Source organism: Alosa sapidissima, chromosome 16 (assembly GCF_018492685.1).
Source record: "Alosa sapidissima isolate fAloSap1 chromosome 16, fAloSap1.pri, whole genome shotgun sequence".
NCBI classification, from domain to species: domain Eukaryota; kingdom Metazoa; phylum Chordata; class Actinopteri; order Clupeiformes; family Clupeidae; genus Alosa; species Alosa sapidissima.
Window position 1 is genome coordinate 23,461,687 of NC_055972.1, and position 19,315 is coordinate 23,481,001.

The 19,315-nt window shown below is 47.5% G+C and overlaps 1 protein-coding gene across 1 annotated transcript in view; it reads left to right on the forward strand.

The window, feature by feature from the left end:
- Window positions 1–14,822, forward strand: part of fbxw4 (F-box and WD repeat domain containing 4) — a 34,652-nt gene extending 19,830 nt beyond the window's left edge. Inside the window, exons 7-9 of the mRNA XM_042065088.1 lie at window positions 9,269–9,409; window positions 13,208–13,349; window positions 13,889–14,822. Coding sequence (XP_041921022.1) covers window positions 9,269–9,409; window positions 13,208–13,349; window positions 13,889–14,023 — 418 coding nt within the window. The 3' untranslated portion in view covers window positions 14,024–14,822. The remainder of the gene's footprint in view (window positions 1–9,268; window positions 9,410–13,207; window positions 13,350–13,888) is intronic.
- Window positions 14,823–19,315: the final 4,493 nt, after the last annotated feature.

Genomic DNA, 19,315 nt, shown 5'->3' on the forward strand with positions numbered 1-19,315 from the left:
TATATATATATATATATATTTGCAATGCCCACATTTCCAACTTGTACATGGATGCATATTAACATGCATATATTCAAGGTTGCTCTGAATGATGGTGTTGGCTGTCTTTTGGTTCAATATTTCAGTTCAGAATATATAAAAAAATAATATTACACACTTCATATGGCACGCACATATAGTGACTTAGTAGTCAGTTAGTAGTAGCAGTAGTAATAAGGCTTTTTCCAGTTCATAATCAATGACTAGGTGATGATTGTGCACCCTTTGTCAGACTTGCAAGGACTTGGTCTCAGAGAGAGAGAGAGAGAGAGAGAAAGAGGACATGCCATTTCTGGGAAAAGGTCTGTAACACAATCTGGGATGTCTTGAGTGTTTTTTTTTCCACTATTCTTTTTTTTTTTTTTTTGAGAAGTTTCACTCACAAACGAAGAATAGTTTGTGAGTGAAACTTCGGAGAATAGTGCACTCTTTTACGTGACCCTGTCCAACACCATTGGGTAGGTGTTTTTGGAAGTCGCAGGACTCTTTGGCATTTGTCAGCATAATTGATCATGGGAGTGAAAGTAGAAACTTCTGTCTTTTCTTTCTGTTTTAAATGGATATAATGGCTGCCGCTGTTCCATTATCCCTCCAGTACCAGAAAATGTGCACTTTGGGAAGTTCAAAGGAGGCTTGAGAATTCCTGTCGTGAAAGCATGAGACTTTAACCTGATCCAACCTGACTTGCTCCTGTTCACCCCCCCCCCCCCCCCCCCCCCTTTCTCCCCAACAAACACAACTCTCTTTCTCTCTCTTCTCTCCCTTTCTCTCTCTTTCTCTCTCAAAAACACACACACACACACACACACACACACACACACCCTCAATGTGACTCACTTCAACTCCTTACCTGTTTCAAAGCACAGGATGAGACTTGACAGTGAAGACCAAGAAGGACAGACCTAATTGAACGCTTAATTGCACAATACCCAGTTCTAAAATTGTTGACTACAATGACTCACTCAGGTTGTCAACATCACCACGAATGTGGTTGGTCCACCAGATTGTGGATGCGTAGGAGACCTAAGGCCCTTTCTTCCTCCCATCCAAGCCCATCACCAACTACCCGCTACCCACCTCTCCTGTTATCAACACTGCACATACTCCTATTGGGTCGGTTTTCCGTTGGGGAGTAATATTTTTCCCGCCAGCAGAGGCAGGCCGAGAGGCTGTGGGGAGAGGGTGCGGGACGGAGGGGCGGGGTTAGGACTGACTGACAGATGGAGCTCTGAGGTTTGATCTGTGGAGCGCAGACAGCTGCTGACAGAGTGACTGACGGCTCGTCTGAAGGGGCCCTGCTCTGGCAGATGCTCTTACAGTGGAGCCGGGACCACAGGCCACCGAGCGCGAATATGGCCCTCTCTCTCTCTCTCTGTCTCTCTCCCTCTCCCTCTTTCTGTCATCCTCTCACTCATTCTCTTTTTCCTCTTTCACCTGCTTTTTTTCTGCTGGGGGGGTCACTCTTTTTTTCCCTTGTTCTCCCTCGTCTCATTTTCTCTCTCTCTCTCTCTCTCTCTCTCTCTTTCTCAGTGTCCTCCCTTCTCTGTCTTTCTCTCATTCTGTGCAGACAGGGACTCTCACAGTCTCGGTACCAATTAGGGTGTCAGAGAGGTGGCAGCAGCCACACAAACTCCACATTAATACATTCTGATGGGTGCAAATCAGAGGCATTTTACTCTAGATTGTAGTGCAGTCACTTTTAGTGCTTTAGTTCAAATGGTGAAAAGATATGATCATGCTAATCACGCAAACAAATGAGTTATCATCATCAATATATCCAATACATACATATACTGTATACCCATATACACACCAAATACCATAACCATATCCACTCAGGAAAGACAGGGTATGCTTATAGATACAGTGTAGCTCTGAGCCATATGGCCATGCTTTTCATCCCCACTCTCAAGCTTCCTGGAAAAAGAGATAAGACTTCAGTAACAGGGACACTGTTTCCCGCTGTCTCTCTTTATCACTCTCCCTCCTTCTCTGTCTCTTTCTCCCTCTCTCTCTCTTTCTTTCTCTCTACCCCCCCCCCCATCCTTTTTCCTTGTTTCTCTCCTTTCTCTTGTCCTTTGCAGGGGTCAGACACATCTTCCCATTTAGTGTTCCAGTCTGCTTGTGTGGCGAACAAAGGCCCCTTATGAGGGGGGGGGGTTAGGGTGTAGGCCAAAACCAGAAGGTTGCAAGGAGGGACCCCAAAAAAACAACTGATGAGCTTAGAGAGAGAGAGAAAGAGAGGAAAGAAGGAAGGAGAGGGGTTGGAGCGATGAAGCGATGATTACGTGTCTCGCTGTGCCCCCACCCCCCGGCCGGTTAAGCTGCTCCCAGACAGACCACCACCATCACCTCTCACCCGCCGGCCTGCAGCCTGCATCACCTCCCCGGCTACGATGGTGCATTAGGCCCCTGCGGCCTTTGATAGCAGGCCCAGACATCAGGGCCGCCATCACACACAAACACCATCAGTGCTCTGTTGTTCTGCAGCTCACTGTTGCTCCCGTGCCAGCGTATGCCTGTCTTTCAGGCGAAGTTTCTCTGTGATGAGCCGGTGATAAGCATGCATGTTTTTTTCCATTGCAGAGGACGTCGTGCGCTTTGTATGTATAATTAGGCGGTGTGAAAGTAAAGCAAACACCAGGGATTTTTTTTTTTTTTTGCATGTAGGCTTTGTCTAGGCAGAGCGCACCACGAGCAGACAAGTGCAAGCAATAGTATGCAAACATGACAAAACACGAGTCAAGACTATCTCAAGTACATTTTGCACAATTTTGACCTGCCTTTCGCTTCCTCCTTTACCCTCTCTCTCTCCCCCTCTCTCTCTCTCTCTCTCTTTCTTTCTCTCTCTCTCTCTCTCTCTCTCTCTCCCCCTCTCTCTCTCTCTCCCTCCCGCTCTCTCTCTCTCTTTCTCTCTCTCTCTCTCTCCCCCTCTCTCTCCCTCTCTCTCCCTCTCTCTCTCTCTCTCCCCCTCTCTCTCTCTCCCTCTCTCTCTCTCTGTCTCGTTAGTCGTGGTGTGTTGGTGATGAATTTGTTGGCTTTGAGTGACGTTTGAGCTCAGGGACAGTCTGCCCTCAAATGAAGTGTCGCCGTGAGCTTTAAACACCCCTTTTCCCTCTCCAACAAAGCGACCGTAAATTCAAGCGACTGTGACAATGAGCGGTCGCCATTCCAGAGGTTTCCGAAAAAACGGTCCCAAAGGCTTGCATGTCGCGCCTCGGAAGCAAACAAGAAAAGCTTCATCCGATTTTCAGGACTTTTTTCCCCCACACATTCACCTTCACCAAGGTTCATCTGTTTACTGATTTGCCATCTTATCCGACAGTTGTATTCCCGTGAGGTTTGTGTCACCGTCACACTACATCATCTTAGAGCAAAATGGCTCGTTTAAAAGCCACCGTTTGGAGTGATCGGCACCGTTTGTTTGCAGTGCAATTACAGTGTGAAAAGAGAACATATCCCGGCCTATTGTCCACTCGTTTGCTTTGTGTAGCCCTTCTGAGGATCATGTCAAGCCGTGCTGACAGCTCGTCTAACATGTTGGCTGAAAGATTTGGAGCTGGGCTTTTGAAGGTGGCGTGCCGTGTGGACAGGGAGGGCTGGGTACAGATGTTACGGGATCGAGGGGGGGGGGGGGGGGGGTTAATGGCAGCAACACTCACCCTCATTCCCGCTGTTCCTCTGCAGGCCAGATTAGTGTGGCGGTATGAGGGAGGGAGAGAGAGAGGGATCCATAGAGCAGACTGGGACAGCAAGAACGAAGTGAAGGAGTGAAAGGATCAAGAAAAGGGCGAGACAAGAACTAGATTTAGAGAGCGAAGCATATTTTCAGTCAGCTCTGAGGCATTGTTGTGAGGGATGAATCTGTAACCAAGGCGTGGGTACATAGCGACATCACCTGCTAAACCACCAGAATCTCACCTGTCAAAACAGCTACAGCACACAAGCCACCCAAGCATATGGGCTACACGGCGGTAAAGATGATCTCTTCAATCATTTGGCATTCGTCCACCATAAAATGACTGAACTTTATTTTAACCAACTGTTTTCAGCTTACTCAGTTTATTGCTAAAATTCAATTATATCCAATCAATTCTGTTCATTATTTTTTTCAGTTTCCCAAACAATAGCTGTGATAGACCATTAGAGGTCATAAATTATCAGGCAGACAAAGCAGCTCACTCACAGTGTTTGATTAAAAAGCAAAGTGTCTTGCTTCACATTGACCTCTCTAATTGTCCCTTGTCACTTGTGTGAGCTGTCAGCAGAGAGAAAAAAATGTTGCCATTCACCCACTTTTTGGAGCTTTTAATTTGATTTTAAAGCATTTGTGTTTTCCTTTGGCCTAGCAATGACTTCTTTGTCTTTTGCTTCTTCGCGGCACAAAAGCCCATGATCACCCATAGAGAGCGGTCCCACAAAGGTAGCACTTTGGCAACACGCCCACCACCACCACCACCACCACCAACCTTTCAGTGGGCCCTCCCTCATGGATAAACAGTCAGAGAGAAAGCCCATCAAAGATTCACACAGTTCCCCCTCCCTGGAATTCCTGGCATTCTTCTATGAAAGAGAGGGTTAAATGTCTGAATATGGCCCTAGTTGTGTTATACAAATTGCTATGTCATTGTTTTTGAGAGAACGCGTGTGGCATTTAAAGTTTCCTTTGTCCAGCCACCAACATTCCTTACGCCCCCCCCCCCTCCCCCCCTCCCTCTTTTTTCCAAGTGTGTGTGTGTGTGTGTGTGTGTGTGTGTGTGTGTGTGTGTGTGATTCAGGAGTGCTGGAAGCTTAAATTGGTTGACGTACTGCGGGTGCTGTGCTGTGCTGTGTCTGTTTGTTTTAGCGGCTGAAAACCTCAGCAGGACCCTTTATGTACCTGTCTGACATCCTTTCAGGCCAAGGCCTGTTTCCCATAGGCACCCAGTGCCAGTTCAGTCTCCATACTTAACCTTACAAGGGCACCCACAATGCACACACACACACATCCTTTTTTTCTGTGGCGCCAACCCATGGACACATTTATTCTCTAGGAAAAAAATCCACCATTTCATTAATTGTCCCTTGTGTGTGTGTGTGTGTGTGTGTGTGTGTGTGTGTGTGTGTGTGTGTGTGTGTGTGTGTGTAGGTTTTTGTGTGAATGCATGAAGGTATGTGTGACCCTGTTTGTTTGTGTGTGTATGTGGGTACGTTTGTATGTGTGTGTGAGCATGTGTGTAGGTTTTTGTGTGAATGCATGAAGGTACGTGTGTGTTTGTTTGTGTGTGTGTGTGTATATGTGGGTACATGTGTCAGTGTTTGTGTGTATGTGTGTATGTCTCCCAAATGGCACTAGAGAAAATGAAGACACAGGAACACCCCACCATTTTGTCCCAATTCCCCCTGACCATACATCATGACTAATCAGTTACACGCTATTATTTTTATTGGAAATGAAGGCTTAACAGCTCTCCATGTGTGCAACAGGGCTCATCACCCCTCTTTGACTTATACGTAAATGGATCCATGTCTAGAGACAGGTATTTACACATTTTTATTTGAAACTTCCAAAATGTTAGCATTATAATATACTATTGCATTGCTATTACAATTAGGTCTAGCTCATCAGTGCTACAGTTCCAGACTACACTCTCTTCAATGTCAAACTGTCATATTCTCAGACAAATCTATAAATCATCCTGTTAATGCAGATCATTAATAGCCTAGTTGAACGTATATATATTTTGTGGTTTTAACTATTTTTGGGAATATTTCTATATTGTAATACCTGATACTTGCATGATGTCAACCTGGAGACAGTGTTCCCATACCTATCTACCCATTCCCATTCGGACATTCTTCAGGGCCGGCTACTCCCAGCCTATCGAGTTCAGTCACTAATTTTGTGTCCACAGTGGCTTGGGCTTGGGCTTGGGCTTGAGAGCGAGCCGAGGTCACACAGGATTAAGCTGAGCGGCTCCTGTCTCTGCTCCTCCTCCTCCTCCTTCTCCTCTTCCTCCTCCTCCTCCTCCTCCTCCTCCTCCTCCTCTTCTTCCACCTCTCTCCTCCCTGTCTCAAAGAAGAGAACCAAGCCCAAAAGGGAGGACTCTCTCTCTCTCTCTCTCTCTCTCTTTCCCCATCATCTCTCTTCCATCTCCCATATCTCATCCATCTTACCTTTCCCTGTCTGTGATAGATCTGGTGGATGCATTGTGTCAAGTTTGATCTCTTCTCAAAGCTTGCGCGTATCCCCAAGTGCCTCTCACTTCGTATCATCGGTGACCTTTCACCTTTTAGATGGTCGAAGCAGGTCTACTCTGGGGCAGCGAGCTGTGCTGTCCCACGTTGTGGCACATGTGGGTGTTGCTAAGTCCAGTCTGGTCCAGCTGTTATGTGGGGAGGCACGGTTTGTGACTGATTTGGACCGTTTGGGCGGGTGCCAGACCACCACTGTCTGGCTGATCCCCTGTGTGAATGCGCAGGAGAGGGAGAGAAATAGCTGTGGCTCTCACTGACCGTCATATGGATATGTATTTTTGGGAGGCTCCATTTTAGACAAACGTCAGCCCTCATAGTTGGTATGAATGTCACAACATTAAAAAGTAAATATAGTGATTCAGTTCAATTTAGACCAGTCATAGATATTCAAGGTGGTGTCATACGTCTGTATATTTTTACATTGAATGACTGAATCTCCCCTTGCATAAGTTATGTATAGATTGACTGACACAGACAAACAGGGAGAGAGAATAGAGATAGAAAAGGCATAGTGGCAGTGTGATGAAACCGTAAAAAAAAGATAGATAGATACTTTTATTTATCCCTGCAGAGGAAATTCAGATGTCCCGCAGCCGTGTGTTGTTTACCAACAAGCATTCTCGCTGCAATAAAAAAAAAAAACCTGATGACAACAGTTAATTAAAAAAAATAAAAATAGTTCCAAAACAAGCTACTATCATTAGTAGTAAATAATGAATGGACTTCAAACAGGTCCGTTATGTAGTCTTATGGCGGCCGGAACAAATGAAAAAAAAGAAACATGAAAAAACAAAACATGAAATAAGTTGGGAAGTAAAACAGCTCCGATGCTTTAAGAGACTGTAAACACTACAGTATATTCACACTACAGTATGATGTAGATGATGGCCTATATGTGTGTGATTCGTGTGTCTTTCACATTGAATCTCCCACTCCTCAAACTGGTACTGATGTTCCGTCACATCAAGGTCTCCCCACTCAAACTGCACCACTCCATGTGCAACGGTGAGGATCAGGGACCTGCTCTAAGCAGGAGAACAAGTCCAGCCGACCAGGCAGATGCAGTCATTTGAAAGATTATACGGTTATCCGCCATCCTGTAATCTTCACAGCGCACATAAAAACCAGTGACCTAACAATTTAAGAATCCTGTGTGTTTGCTCCTCGCCGTCCCACAGTGCTATTTACCGGCTTTAAAATCACAGCGCAGATGTGTGCAACTCTTTTATAGCGCTTGTTTTTCTTGTCTCACTCCCTGACACTCGCTGAGGCCTGGGCCGCCCCCACCCCCATCCACCACCCCCCGATCCGTGCCATCTAATCGCAAATTATGGCGCGCCAGCGAGGAGGAGAGGAGAGGAGATAGAGAACAGAGGTGGGAAAAAAAGAGATAAAGCACACCGTGGTTGTCTGTCTGTCTAGCGCTGTAGAACCGGCAGGATCCCAGAACCTGACCTAGTGGCACGGAACAAATCTGCGGCAGACGGTGAATTAGTGCTGGACCCCCGTTTTTTTTTTTTTTTCTGTGCCGCCGTCCGTCACGTTCAGCTGTGAGGTGGTCTACCTTGATGCCCCCTGTCACCACACAGTTGGGGAGGACTTGAAGGGGGGCGGGGAGTGGCGGCTTGGGTTTGGGGGGTAGGTGGACAGAGTAGCTGGGGTGGGGGGGGGGGGTTATGTGCTCGGGAGTGAGAGAGGTGTGTGTGGGGGAGCTGGTTTGTGTCTGTTCGTGTGTGGGGTGGGGGTAAGAGGGTGGGTTTGCTTGTCTGCTCCGACCCTCCAGGAGTCCAGGCTTTATTCCGGGGAGTCCATCTCTTAAAGAGGTCGTCCAATAAGACCCCCGCCGCTGCTGGCCGGCCTGGCCTGCACCCCTCCCACCCCTCGAGCACAGGTTTGGGGGGATTACGTGTCTGGGCTCCGCGCCGCGAGCCTGCAGGATCCCCACAAATGTGGGGGGGCGGTCGCCAGGGCCTTTGGGCTGCGCTAAATAGTTGCTAGGGACCAGGTATCAAAGGTCCAGCAGACGCACACAGCCCACAGTCACGGTCAGGGAGGGAATTAAATGGCAACAAAGAAATTGTTATTCTGCAATAATCTGCCCTTTGCCATGTAGGCCAGAAGAGACAGACACAGAGAGATGGAGAGAGAGAGAAAGAGAAAAAGAAAAAGAGGCAGATAGAGGTGGACTCAATGGATCTCCTGTGCTGTGATCATAGGAGCGTGGTGTTAACATTGCCCCTCCCTTCTCTCTCTCTCTCTCTCTCTCTCTCTCTCTCTCTCTCTCTCTCTCTCTCTTTCTCATACACAAACACACACACACACACACACACACTCATAGCTTCTCTTTTTTGCTCTTGCTTCTCACTTTTTCTCAAACACACACACACACACACACACAGATATCTGGGAATGGGCCTGACAGTAATCTACTTCCCTGCTCTATTCATGGACAGAGAGGTGTTTGCTTTTTCCCCATCACTCCGTGTCCCGGGACTTCAGCCGTCCTTTGTGTGGCCTGGAGGTGTTGTCTGCAGCCCCAGGCCCGCTCTGCCCTCCGAGTGGGATTTGGGGGTAATAAGAGCTTAACTGGGGCAAATGAAGGCATTTGCGGGGGGGGGGGGTATGCAAGCAGCATGGACACTAATATCTTAACCAAGAGACAAAGTTAGATGAATTCTTTAATGTGGAATGACAGGTCTGGGGTGATTTGTTGTAGGTGATCCTTTGATGATTGTTTTTTCTTATACGTCGAGGTCTTTAGAGGCGCAGGTTTATTTTCACAGATGTCTCTTTTGAGGGTTGCATCAGAAGATATTTTTGTAGAGAGCGGACACTTTGTAACTTTTAGTAACACCTGTCTTGGAAGCTTTTACCCCTAGAAAGATATGTGGCTGTCCCAGGTGTTTGTCTTTTTTTTAGGAAATATTTTGCAAATTACTCACCACAGTGCCCTCTCCCTCTCTCTCTCTCTCTCTCTCTCTCTCCCGCGCAGGTGTCAGCTGGTGTCTTGTTTGGGTGAGGACTTTCGCCGGGGAGCAGGTGTTTTAGATATCATCTATGAATCTCCCTTCCAGCTCCTGACCTGCGGTTATGACACCTACATCCGCTACTGGGACTTGAGGGTTTGCTCCAGGTACTAATGTGTTGTTTAGCCTGCTGCTCAAAACATGGACACAAAACACGCCATTACACCTGGACACATTGTAGCTATTTAATTAGTGCTGCCTCACAGCAAAGATAAGGGGGGGGGGGACTTCAGCAAAACAAAACTTTGGATAAGTTCAACAGTTTGCCCAGACTGGGGCCAGATCTTATGCCACCTCCCCTAAGTTCTCTGGATAGCTCACTTGTGAAAGGACTTGAAGGAAATCACACCAACTATGTGCACGATGGAGGATGAAGTCCTGAGTGAGAGAAGAGAGAGAGAGAGAGAGAGAAAGAGAGAAAGCGAGAGAGAGAGAGAGAGAGAGAGAGAGAGAGAGAGAGGGGTCTTAGTGAGAGCTCGGCCAGGCCAGGGGGATTGTGTTGTGTCCAGGCAGGGCAATAATGTAAACGCTTGAGTCCACCTCACAGAGCCTGATGAAGATTAGTGTTCCCAGTTAATCTAATAAGACCCCCTGTGCATAGAGTACCATTTAGACAAAAAAAGAGAGATGGGGGCCAGGCTCAAGACCCCCTTTAAGCTCTGGGGACACAAAGACTTGGCCCCTGGCAAATAAAAAGTCTCCCCTCGGTCTCTCTCCCTCCCTCTCTCCCTCTTTCTCTCTCTCTCTCTCTCCCTCTTTCTCTATCTCTCTTTCTCTTTCTATCCCTCTCTTACTTTCTTTGAGGGAGATCTCGCCTGAGGGAGACCCTCACCTACCCCAAGGCCACCAAGCAGCACACGGTGGCCATATTGATGTGGTATGCTCCGTTTCCCGGGCAACAGGACGGGTGCTAGGGATCAGTGAGCTTGTTGTGATGGGGCCCCCTGTATAGGACTTCTTTTGGAATGGGGGCTTCTTAGAGTATTGTGTGTGTGTGTGTGTGTGTGTGTGTGTGTGTGTGTGTGTGTGTGTGTGTGTGTGTGTGTGTGTGTGTGTGTGTGTGTGTGTGTGTGTGTGACAGAGTTTGTGTGTGTGAGACAGAGAGAGAGAAACTGACTGTGTGTGTGTGAGAGAGAGTGAGCAGGAGGGAGAATGACATACGGTTCTGTGGGGTGCCGGGCGGTGTCCCCCACAATTGCATAAGGTCAGTCAAGTAACACAAATCCGAGGTGATTGAAAGAGGCCCGGGGGGAGGTTCGGGAGGGGTAAATGTTCCCTCTTAAGATATCAATAATTCACGGCAAGCCTGGGCCCAAGGACAATGCATGGACCGTCCACACACGGGCTGTTTTGTCCCCCGCAAAACGCTGCGCCCTAATCAGCGAGAAAGGGCCCTGTTTGGAAGTGACATGAATGCTTCCAGGGCAATTGACAGGTGCCAATGTGAAATGTATTGTGACAACATGTCTCCCCGTCACCATTATTATATTAATTGTGGTCTCTGTCTGCTGCCTTTTTTCCCTTCTCCTAGAGCCGCACTGTTGTCATTAGTGTTTGTAGAGTGTGTTCGTGCGTGCGTGCGTGTGTGTGTGTGTGTTCGTGCGTGCGTTTGTGTCAGTGTGCATGTGTGTGTGTGTGTGTGTGTGTGTACGTACATGAGTATGTATGTGTGTGTGTGTTTGTGCGCAACACGTATCGCATGTGTTTGTGGTAGACAGAGATAACGTGTGTTTATATATGAGGCGTGTGTATGTGCTCTTCAGGTCTGTGTTGAGTGTGGGTGTGTCCAGCTCATTCTCTCAGACTTTAACTTCTGTGTGTGTATGTGTGTGGTGTGTGTGTTTGTTTTCAGTGAATTTATTTTAATTACTATGTTGCCTATCCATGATATGTCATTCTAAATACATAAACACATATACACTGTGTGTATGTGCCAGATGCATGCTCCCAGCATGTGTTTGTGTGTATGTTGAGAACACCTTCTCCCCTCTGGGTCTCCTTGTTTAGTAATGTCATGTGTCAGCTGTGTGTGTGTGTGTCTGGTGTGTTTGTGTGTTTGTGTGTGTGTGTGTGTGTGTGTCTGGTGTGTTTGTGTGTGTCTGGTGTGTTTGTGTGTGTTTGGTGTGTGTGTGTGGTGTGTGTGTGTGTGTCTGGTGTGTGTGTGTGTTTGTGTGTGTATTGCATTTGTCAGTAAGGCTGTTTGCTGCTACCGCGGGGGCCCTGTCATTTTCCTCACCTCCCTGCGGCCGCAGGTCTGGCAGCCCTGCTCGTGATCCGGGCCTGAGGTGGGAGAGAGAGAGAGAGAGAGAAAAGAGAGAGTGAATGACAACAGAGAGATAGAGAGGTGGAATCAAGAAGTGAAGGACAGAGCAGTGAGTGGAAGATTCCCAAAGCTCTAATTTCTCTCTCCCACACTCATTGCAAGTGTGCAAACTTGAGTGATCTTTACACATCCTGTGGCACCACTCAAAGTGACCGAAAAAACAGGTTTTCCACTCAATCTGGCCGCCCCCAAAAAACGGACATAAATAAGAGTGTCTTCCGGCGAGGGGTGGAGAGACCGCTGTCCTCCTGCTCTCGTGTGCTCTGCACCTGCTGCAGCCACGGCAGAGGAACCCATTGTGTTGTGCATGTCTGTTATTATAAGCTCTGCAATGACCGTACAGAATAGCTTATGCCATTTGTTTTCTGTCTGTGTGTGTGTGTGTTTGTGTGTGTGAAAGATATTTTTCTGTCTGACACTATTCCTATTTGTGTGTGTGTGTGTTCCTGTGTGTAGTTCTGTGAAAGGTGATTATGTGCCTTGGTGCACTTGAGTTGAGACCCCACAAATGTTTGTGTGTGCGTGTTCCTGTTTCTGTTTGTATGTGACTCTTGATTTTGTGTGCGTGTGTGTGTGTGAGCGAGAGAGAGAGGAAGAGTGAGAGAGAGAGAGAGAGAGAGAGGAAGAGTGAGTTCCCTTCCTCCCTCCACCTCCGCCTGCGCACCTCTCCCTCTCTCCCTCCAGCCTGGCCCCTTGCGTCCCAGGAGAGGGGTCGTCCAGACATGCCCCCTGCGCCCCAGCAGCCCGCGTGTCTGCCGGGTGGCCAGCCAGCTCCCCCTGCCCATGACTTATTCATCAGGCCTTTCATGGAGCATTGATCGGGGCCGGGGCCCGGCACCCTCGGCTCCTGCTCCTGCTCCTGCCCCGGGCCTTCCCCTTCCCCTCCCCTTCCCCTTCCCTCCCCTCCGCCGCCCACCCTCCCCAGGCTGCACTCCAGCCAGAGAGCCCCTTTCCGTAAACAAGGGATGAGGTTACCGCCGCACCGGCCCAGCCCTAAATAAGATGCTTGCAGCAGCAGCTTCCCCGAGCTGTGGGGAGACACTGTGGCCCTCTCCCTCTCTATATCTATTTCTCTCTCTCTCTCTCTCTCTCTCTCTCTCTCTCTCTCTCTCTCTCTCTCTCTCTCTCTCTCTCTCTCTCTCTCTCTCTCTCTCTCTCTCTCCCTATCAATCTATCCTTCCATCTATGTATAAATGTGTATCTATCTATCTACCTATCTATCTATCTATTTATATGTGTCTCTCTCACTCTCTACATCGTCAACTCTAATGTCTCTCTTTCTCTTTTCTTTTTTCCTCTTTGTCCCTCTCTCCCTCTGACTCACTATGACATTGAGGTTTAGGGAGATCCTCTGGCTGTAAGCCCAACCTGCACTTCAGTTGTCTGTGTTCAACTGGAGTGGCGGACCACAACTTAGAGAACTTCTGTATGATTCAGGCTCACTGTAGTTTCTTTACCAATGATATTAGAAGTACTTTTGTCAAAAAAAATGTTCTACTCCAATGAATGTTAGAGAAATTTCTAACCTCTTTTCTTATCATGGGATCCATTAATCGACTCGGTGAACTTCCTTTTTGAACAGGAAGTGTGTCATGGAATGGGAGGAGCCTCATGACAGTGCCCTTTACTGCATGCAGACAGATGGGAATCACCTCATCGTCAGCGGTTCTTCCTATTATGGTGTGGTGCGTCTCTGGGACAAGAGGCACACTCGCTGCTTGCAGGTGTGTGTGTGTGTGTTTGTGGTTTGTGTGTGTGTCTGTCTGTCTGTCTCTCTGTGTCTGTGTGCACAACCCACTTGCCAGTTGTTCCAGCGGTGGTCTTTTTGTGTGTAGTGTTTTCTCTTAAATGAACGTGTGTGTGTGTGTGTGTGTGTGTGTGTGTGTGTGTGTGTGTGTCACGGTAGGTCTGTGCGGCTGAGTCATGTTGTACTCACAATACTTAAACATGTCATAGGCCTCCGCACTGAGTGGTTTACTGAGATGAATGTGTTGAAGCATTGGGCTGTGTTCTTGGTGGTAGTGCGGATTTTCTGTCTGTGGGTGTCTGCACTGCTAAGCGTATGCGCGCGCATGTGCGTGCGTGTGTGTGTGTGTGTGTGTAAATGTACAAGTGTGTGTGTGTGTGTGTGTGTAATGTGCATTGATGTGTGTACGTTGTTTGGCCGCGTGTGTGTGTGTGTGTGTGTGTATGTGTGTGTATATGTAAATGTACAAGTGTGTGTACATGAGGTTTTTATGCATACTTGTGTATGTGTGTGCAGATGTTCCAGCTGACGTCGTCCACCAGCAGCCCTGTGTACTGTCTGCGTCTGAACGCCTCCCACCTATACGCCGCTCTGGCTTCGGCACTTTACTCCCTCGACTTCACCGCACCCGCGCCCAGAACCAGGAGATAACCCAGATTTCATCCACACCACACACACACACACACACACACGGCAATGCTACACACACACACACACACGCACATTTAAATTCTTTATTTGGATTAGAAGATAAGCATATATCATGGCATAATCCAAATTTGTTTTATTTTGTATATCAGTTTTTTGGCCTTGTTCTTTTGTAGTCCACAGATCTGCAGGCCTCTTAGACACATCTTCACCTGCACTGCACACACACATGTACATACACACATGTACACAAATGCTGAAAGAAACACACCACACTCAGTCTTCACTGGCAATGCTACGAGAGATTTATTTTTTCAAGAAAAAGGAGACATTTCGACATTCATGCTGGTTGCTTGGTATTTGAGATTCATTTTACATTACATTCCCATTGCAATATTAGAGGCTTGCAAGTTTCACTCCCATTTGGCGCATAGTAGACAACACAGTAGACCCCCACAACACACACACGCACGCACACACACACACACACACCGTACCTACCCCACCTCCCACGTTCTCAGGGACAGCTTTCTGGTTGCAGTTAATGGCAGCCATCTTGTCCACACCCCACTGGAAGCTGGAGGAGTCACCGCTTGACCTTTGGTGGCCCGGAACTGGATGCAGCCAGCAGTGGGATTCCTCCAAATCACGCCCCTGCCACCACACACACCGCAAGGCGGTCACCTCGCCGGGCGTCTCTCGACAAATGAGATACAATTACACACAATTTCTGTCCTGTAATTAAAATCTCAGTTTTTTTCCCCCCAGAAAAGAGGTCTATTAAAAGGCTATGATATTTTCACAAGTGTTCTTTCTCTGTTTACTGGGTCATTGAATTGTCAGTTTGATTGTCTTTTTCTGGTCAGACAGAAATAACAAGTTGGTATGTAGGTACCGGTATGTTTTTTGCATCTGACAAAGACAGACTGTGTGTGTGTCTGTGTGTGTGTGTGTGTGTGTGTGTGTGTGAGAGAGATATCCCTTTATGGTATTCCTTAAAAGCCAAGAAAAAAAAAAACACATTTACGTGACCTCTTAAGTCCCAGGCCCAATGCTGGGCACAATAAAGCGCCTGCCTCAGGGGAGTGTGTGTGGGGGGGTCACTCACGGCGCTTTAAAAGTCTGGGTGGCCAGGAGAGCCCGCCGAGGACAACAGACATCTGCCGAGAGGAACGCCAAGGAGGGAGGGAGAGAGAGAGGAGAGCAAGTGGAATGTCTTTTCCCTCTGTGTGGGGTGCTGCCGTGTGAGCATGCATGGAAGAAAAAGGAGAGTGAAAAAAGGTAGAAGACATGCCCTGCACTCCATCTCAGTGTGTTGTACTTGTGTGTGTGAGAGAGAGAGGGAGAGAGGAGACATGCCCTGCACTCCATCTCAGTGTGTTGTACTTGTGTGTGTGAGAGAGAGAGGGAGAGAGGAGACATGCCCTGCACTCCATCTCAGTGTGTTGTACTTGTGTGTGTGTGAGAGAGAGGGAGAGAGGAGACATGCCCTGCACTCCATCTCAGTGTGTTGCACTTGTGTGTGTGTGAGAGAGAGGGAGAGAGGAGGAGCAGTCTTGTGTGAAAGAGTGAGGAAGAGCTGGAGGAATGACCATGCACGCTTTTATTTGTGCACATCAAACAGAGAATACATCATCTGTTTGTGTGTGATTGATTCTTCTGTGTGTGTGTGTGTGTGTGTGTGTGTACACACCATTTAAGTGCAGGTATCCTAGTGCGTGAGTAAGTAAGTAAGTGACCGCACAGGTCTAGCGTGCAGAGGCCTGCACTGACATGGCTAATCCAGCGACCCCTCGCTAAACAAACTCCGAGCCGTCGCTGTGATCCCAAAGCCCTGCCGGGATTTCTCCTGCGACAGAAGATCACACAAGAGACAGGTGCTGCGTTTCAGGCAGGAGCCTTTCTTTTCTTCTCACCCCGAAAAGGGAGTGGATCTCGGAGATGTGTCACCGAGATAAAGGTGTACCCTATCTAAAACAACACCAGGATCTTCCAGAAGGAAGCAGCGGGCTTTAAGTGGTCTCATTTGAGATTGATCTTATTTAGAGGTTTCAAAGCTGTAGGTGTTTTACCTACAAGGCCCTGATCCAATGCTTACATGGGACTGTTATTATTCTAGAACACCTGAGGCCATTGCTGTGTTTATAGATGTGGTGTGTTATTGATATAAAAAAATGTATGTATATTTAATGTCCGTCCTTTAAGTGTTCCTGTGGATGTTCTTTGTAGGGAACCCGTTCAGGGGGATATTTCTGCAAAGGACACCAATTTCTGCAAGGGGACATATTTCCTGGCAATGAGCTTCATCACATGTAGTGGCCAATGTGTCATGCCGAATGTTTCAAACCATAAAAATAAGAAAATCCATTAAATGATGTATTCAGCACCACACACGCACACATGAACGCACATGTCATACACACAAACACACGGCATATCAGTGATGATAACTATACTGTCGACCATAATGGAATATATTAGATCATATGCAGGGTGGCCTAATCCATTAGGTACTTTTGTCACCAAAGATAAAAGAAATGCCTATACCGCCGTGCAGACATTGTACAATCATGCAGAAAATGTGGCCCCAGGGGACTTTAAACAGTATTCGGTTAAATAAATCATTAACTGGTGTGTGGGCCAAATGGACACTGCTTTAAGAAAGGGCATATATTTGTAGATATTGTGTGTGTTGTTTTGATATTGCTACTTAATTTGTTTGATTGTTTGTTTCTATTCTATTCATCTATTCATCCCAAGAGTTTATGTTTTTTTTTTTTTGTGGTATTTGGAATGGTCAATAGTTTTAATTACAAAGAATGCCGTTTTCATTTGCAGTGTTGCAGGCTAAACACACAAAACAACAGAGGACTGTTGATGGTCACTGAATCTTCCCGCGACAGCTCCTTTGTGATTGTGATCACGTTTCCTGTGGACAATACACGGGTGTATGTTCTCTCCCCTCTCGACATACGTAAATAATTGCGCTAGCATTTGTTTTGAAACAAGAGGCTGCGCTTGACCCTTAAACACATTTCAACTCCATCTATCTCCATCACACAGACTCCTACCACCACCCCCCCCCCCCCACACACACACACACACACACACACACACTCACACACACCACCCCCCCCCCCCCCCCCCCCCACACACACACACACACACACACACACACTCACACACACCACCCCCACCCCCCAGACGCCACCTCCACCCCTCAAAGTTCAGGTGAAGGACAAATAAGGGACTGCGAGCTACAGAGCAAGACAGAGAACAAAAGGCATCCCTGTGTTTGGCAGGAGGCCGTGACTCCGTGGATGAAAGTGCATTGTGCACAAGGATGGGGACGGGGACCTGGGAAGGTTCTGGAGAGTGGGACAGGGTTTCTCACCGCGCTTGAATGGTTGCTCCTGTCGGGGGTGTCCATTTCCACTCGGGGCTGCGGTCGCCTCTAATCCCCCAACCCCACCCCACCACCAACACCACCCCAGTCTCTCTCTCTCTCCTTCTGACCTTTGCGGTGAACACCTCCACCAAGGTGAGGCCACACAAGCCTGTAGGCTGACGGAAACTTCACAGAGAAGATCACAACACCTTCAGAGAGGCAAATTGACACCTTTTGTGCTTGACCAGAGGGTTAAAACACTAAACATACGAGTAAAAGCTTTTTAACCATTTGCTTCAAGTGGTCATTTGACGTGATTTATGCGGTTGGTGCAAGCACCTTACAACTGTAGAAAAAAAGACAAAATAATAACTCAGAAATCACATGTCTGATGTTTACATTATGCAGAAGGAAAGTGCATTAAATAGCAATGTCAGCCCTTAACAACCTACGGTAAGGTCACTAAGGAACACGGCGATGGGAAACTCGAGCAAACCAGTGTCCCCAGCTAGAGGAAGCAGGTGAAATGAAGACTGGTCATCCACAGTATAGGGCTCCATGGTGGGACGGGGGTGGGGGAAGGGAGTGGTGGGACAGCAGCAAGGTTGAACAGGGGATCTGGCTAGTGGCAGGGTGGGATGGGGTGGAGAGTCTTAGGGAGAGGATTTGCAGGATTACATGGTGCACCTGAGGAACCTACAGCACACAAAAGAAAAACACAGAGGACTAAAGAAAGGGAGAGGGAGAGAGAGAGAGAAGGGGAGAAGTGGGGGGGGGGGGGGTCCTACAGTGCAATGGTTGTAATTCTCATGTCTGTAAACTCAGGTGTAAGTGTGTGTGTGTGTGTGTGTGTGTGTATGTGTGTGTGTTTGTGTGTGTCTACACGGATGTCAGAGAAAGGGCACAAATGAGTTTGCAGGGCTGGTGCTGCAGTGGGGCGATTGGGGGGTTGCAAAATGTTTGTGATTTAACCAAAACAAATAAATCAGTAACAGATGTTTATGTTATATACTTAATATTTCATCATTGACTAGCCCAGAGACTAAACCACCTAAAGAAAGCAATAAAGTGATGGTGGCAAAGGAAACTTCCCTTTTAACTGGAAGAACGTAGCCCAGAGACCTGTCTGCGTGCAGCCACACAGATAGACAGATAGAAATTGAGGTGGATGGATAATGAGAGTGTAGTATGTTTGCATAATGCCAGTGTGGAAATGTAATGGTCATACAACACATTAATAACACATCACATAATGATCATACAACGCCCTAGCAGAGAAATGGGTAGTCAGGATGGCAATCCAAATGCATGTGTGATGCATTGTAGCAGACAGTGTGTAATTGGACTTTGGATGCAATTGTTTGACGGAAATGGCAAAAAGGGCAGCCGTGGCCTAGTGGTTAACGCTTCGGACTTGTAACCGGAGGGTTGCCGGTTCGAACCCGGACCAGTAGGCACGGATGAAGTGCCCTTGAGCAAGGCACCTAACCCCTCACTGCTCCCCGAGCGCCGCTGTTGTTGCAGGCAGCTCACTGCGCCGGGATTAGTGTGTGCTGAGTTAGTTTCACTAATTCATGGATTGGGATAAATGCAGAGACCAAATTTCCCTCACGGGATCAAAAGAGTATATATACTTATACTTATACTAAAAGGAAGCAGTGGACAGCACCATCTCACAGTAGTCTAAAGAAAGAGGGAAAGCGACAAAATAAGGCAATGGGATTATGTTTTCCAGCTGCTTTACATCTATGTCAATATTAAGTAGCCCTTTCTCATATTGTCTTATACATATAAACATTATTATAATGGTGGAGAATTACCACTGCCACTGACATTGGAGGTAGTGACCCACACAGGGGTGCTGCTAGATCATCTGGGCCCTATGACAGGCAATAATTCTGGGCCCC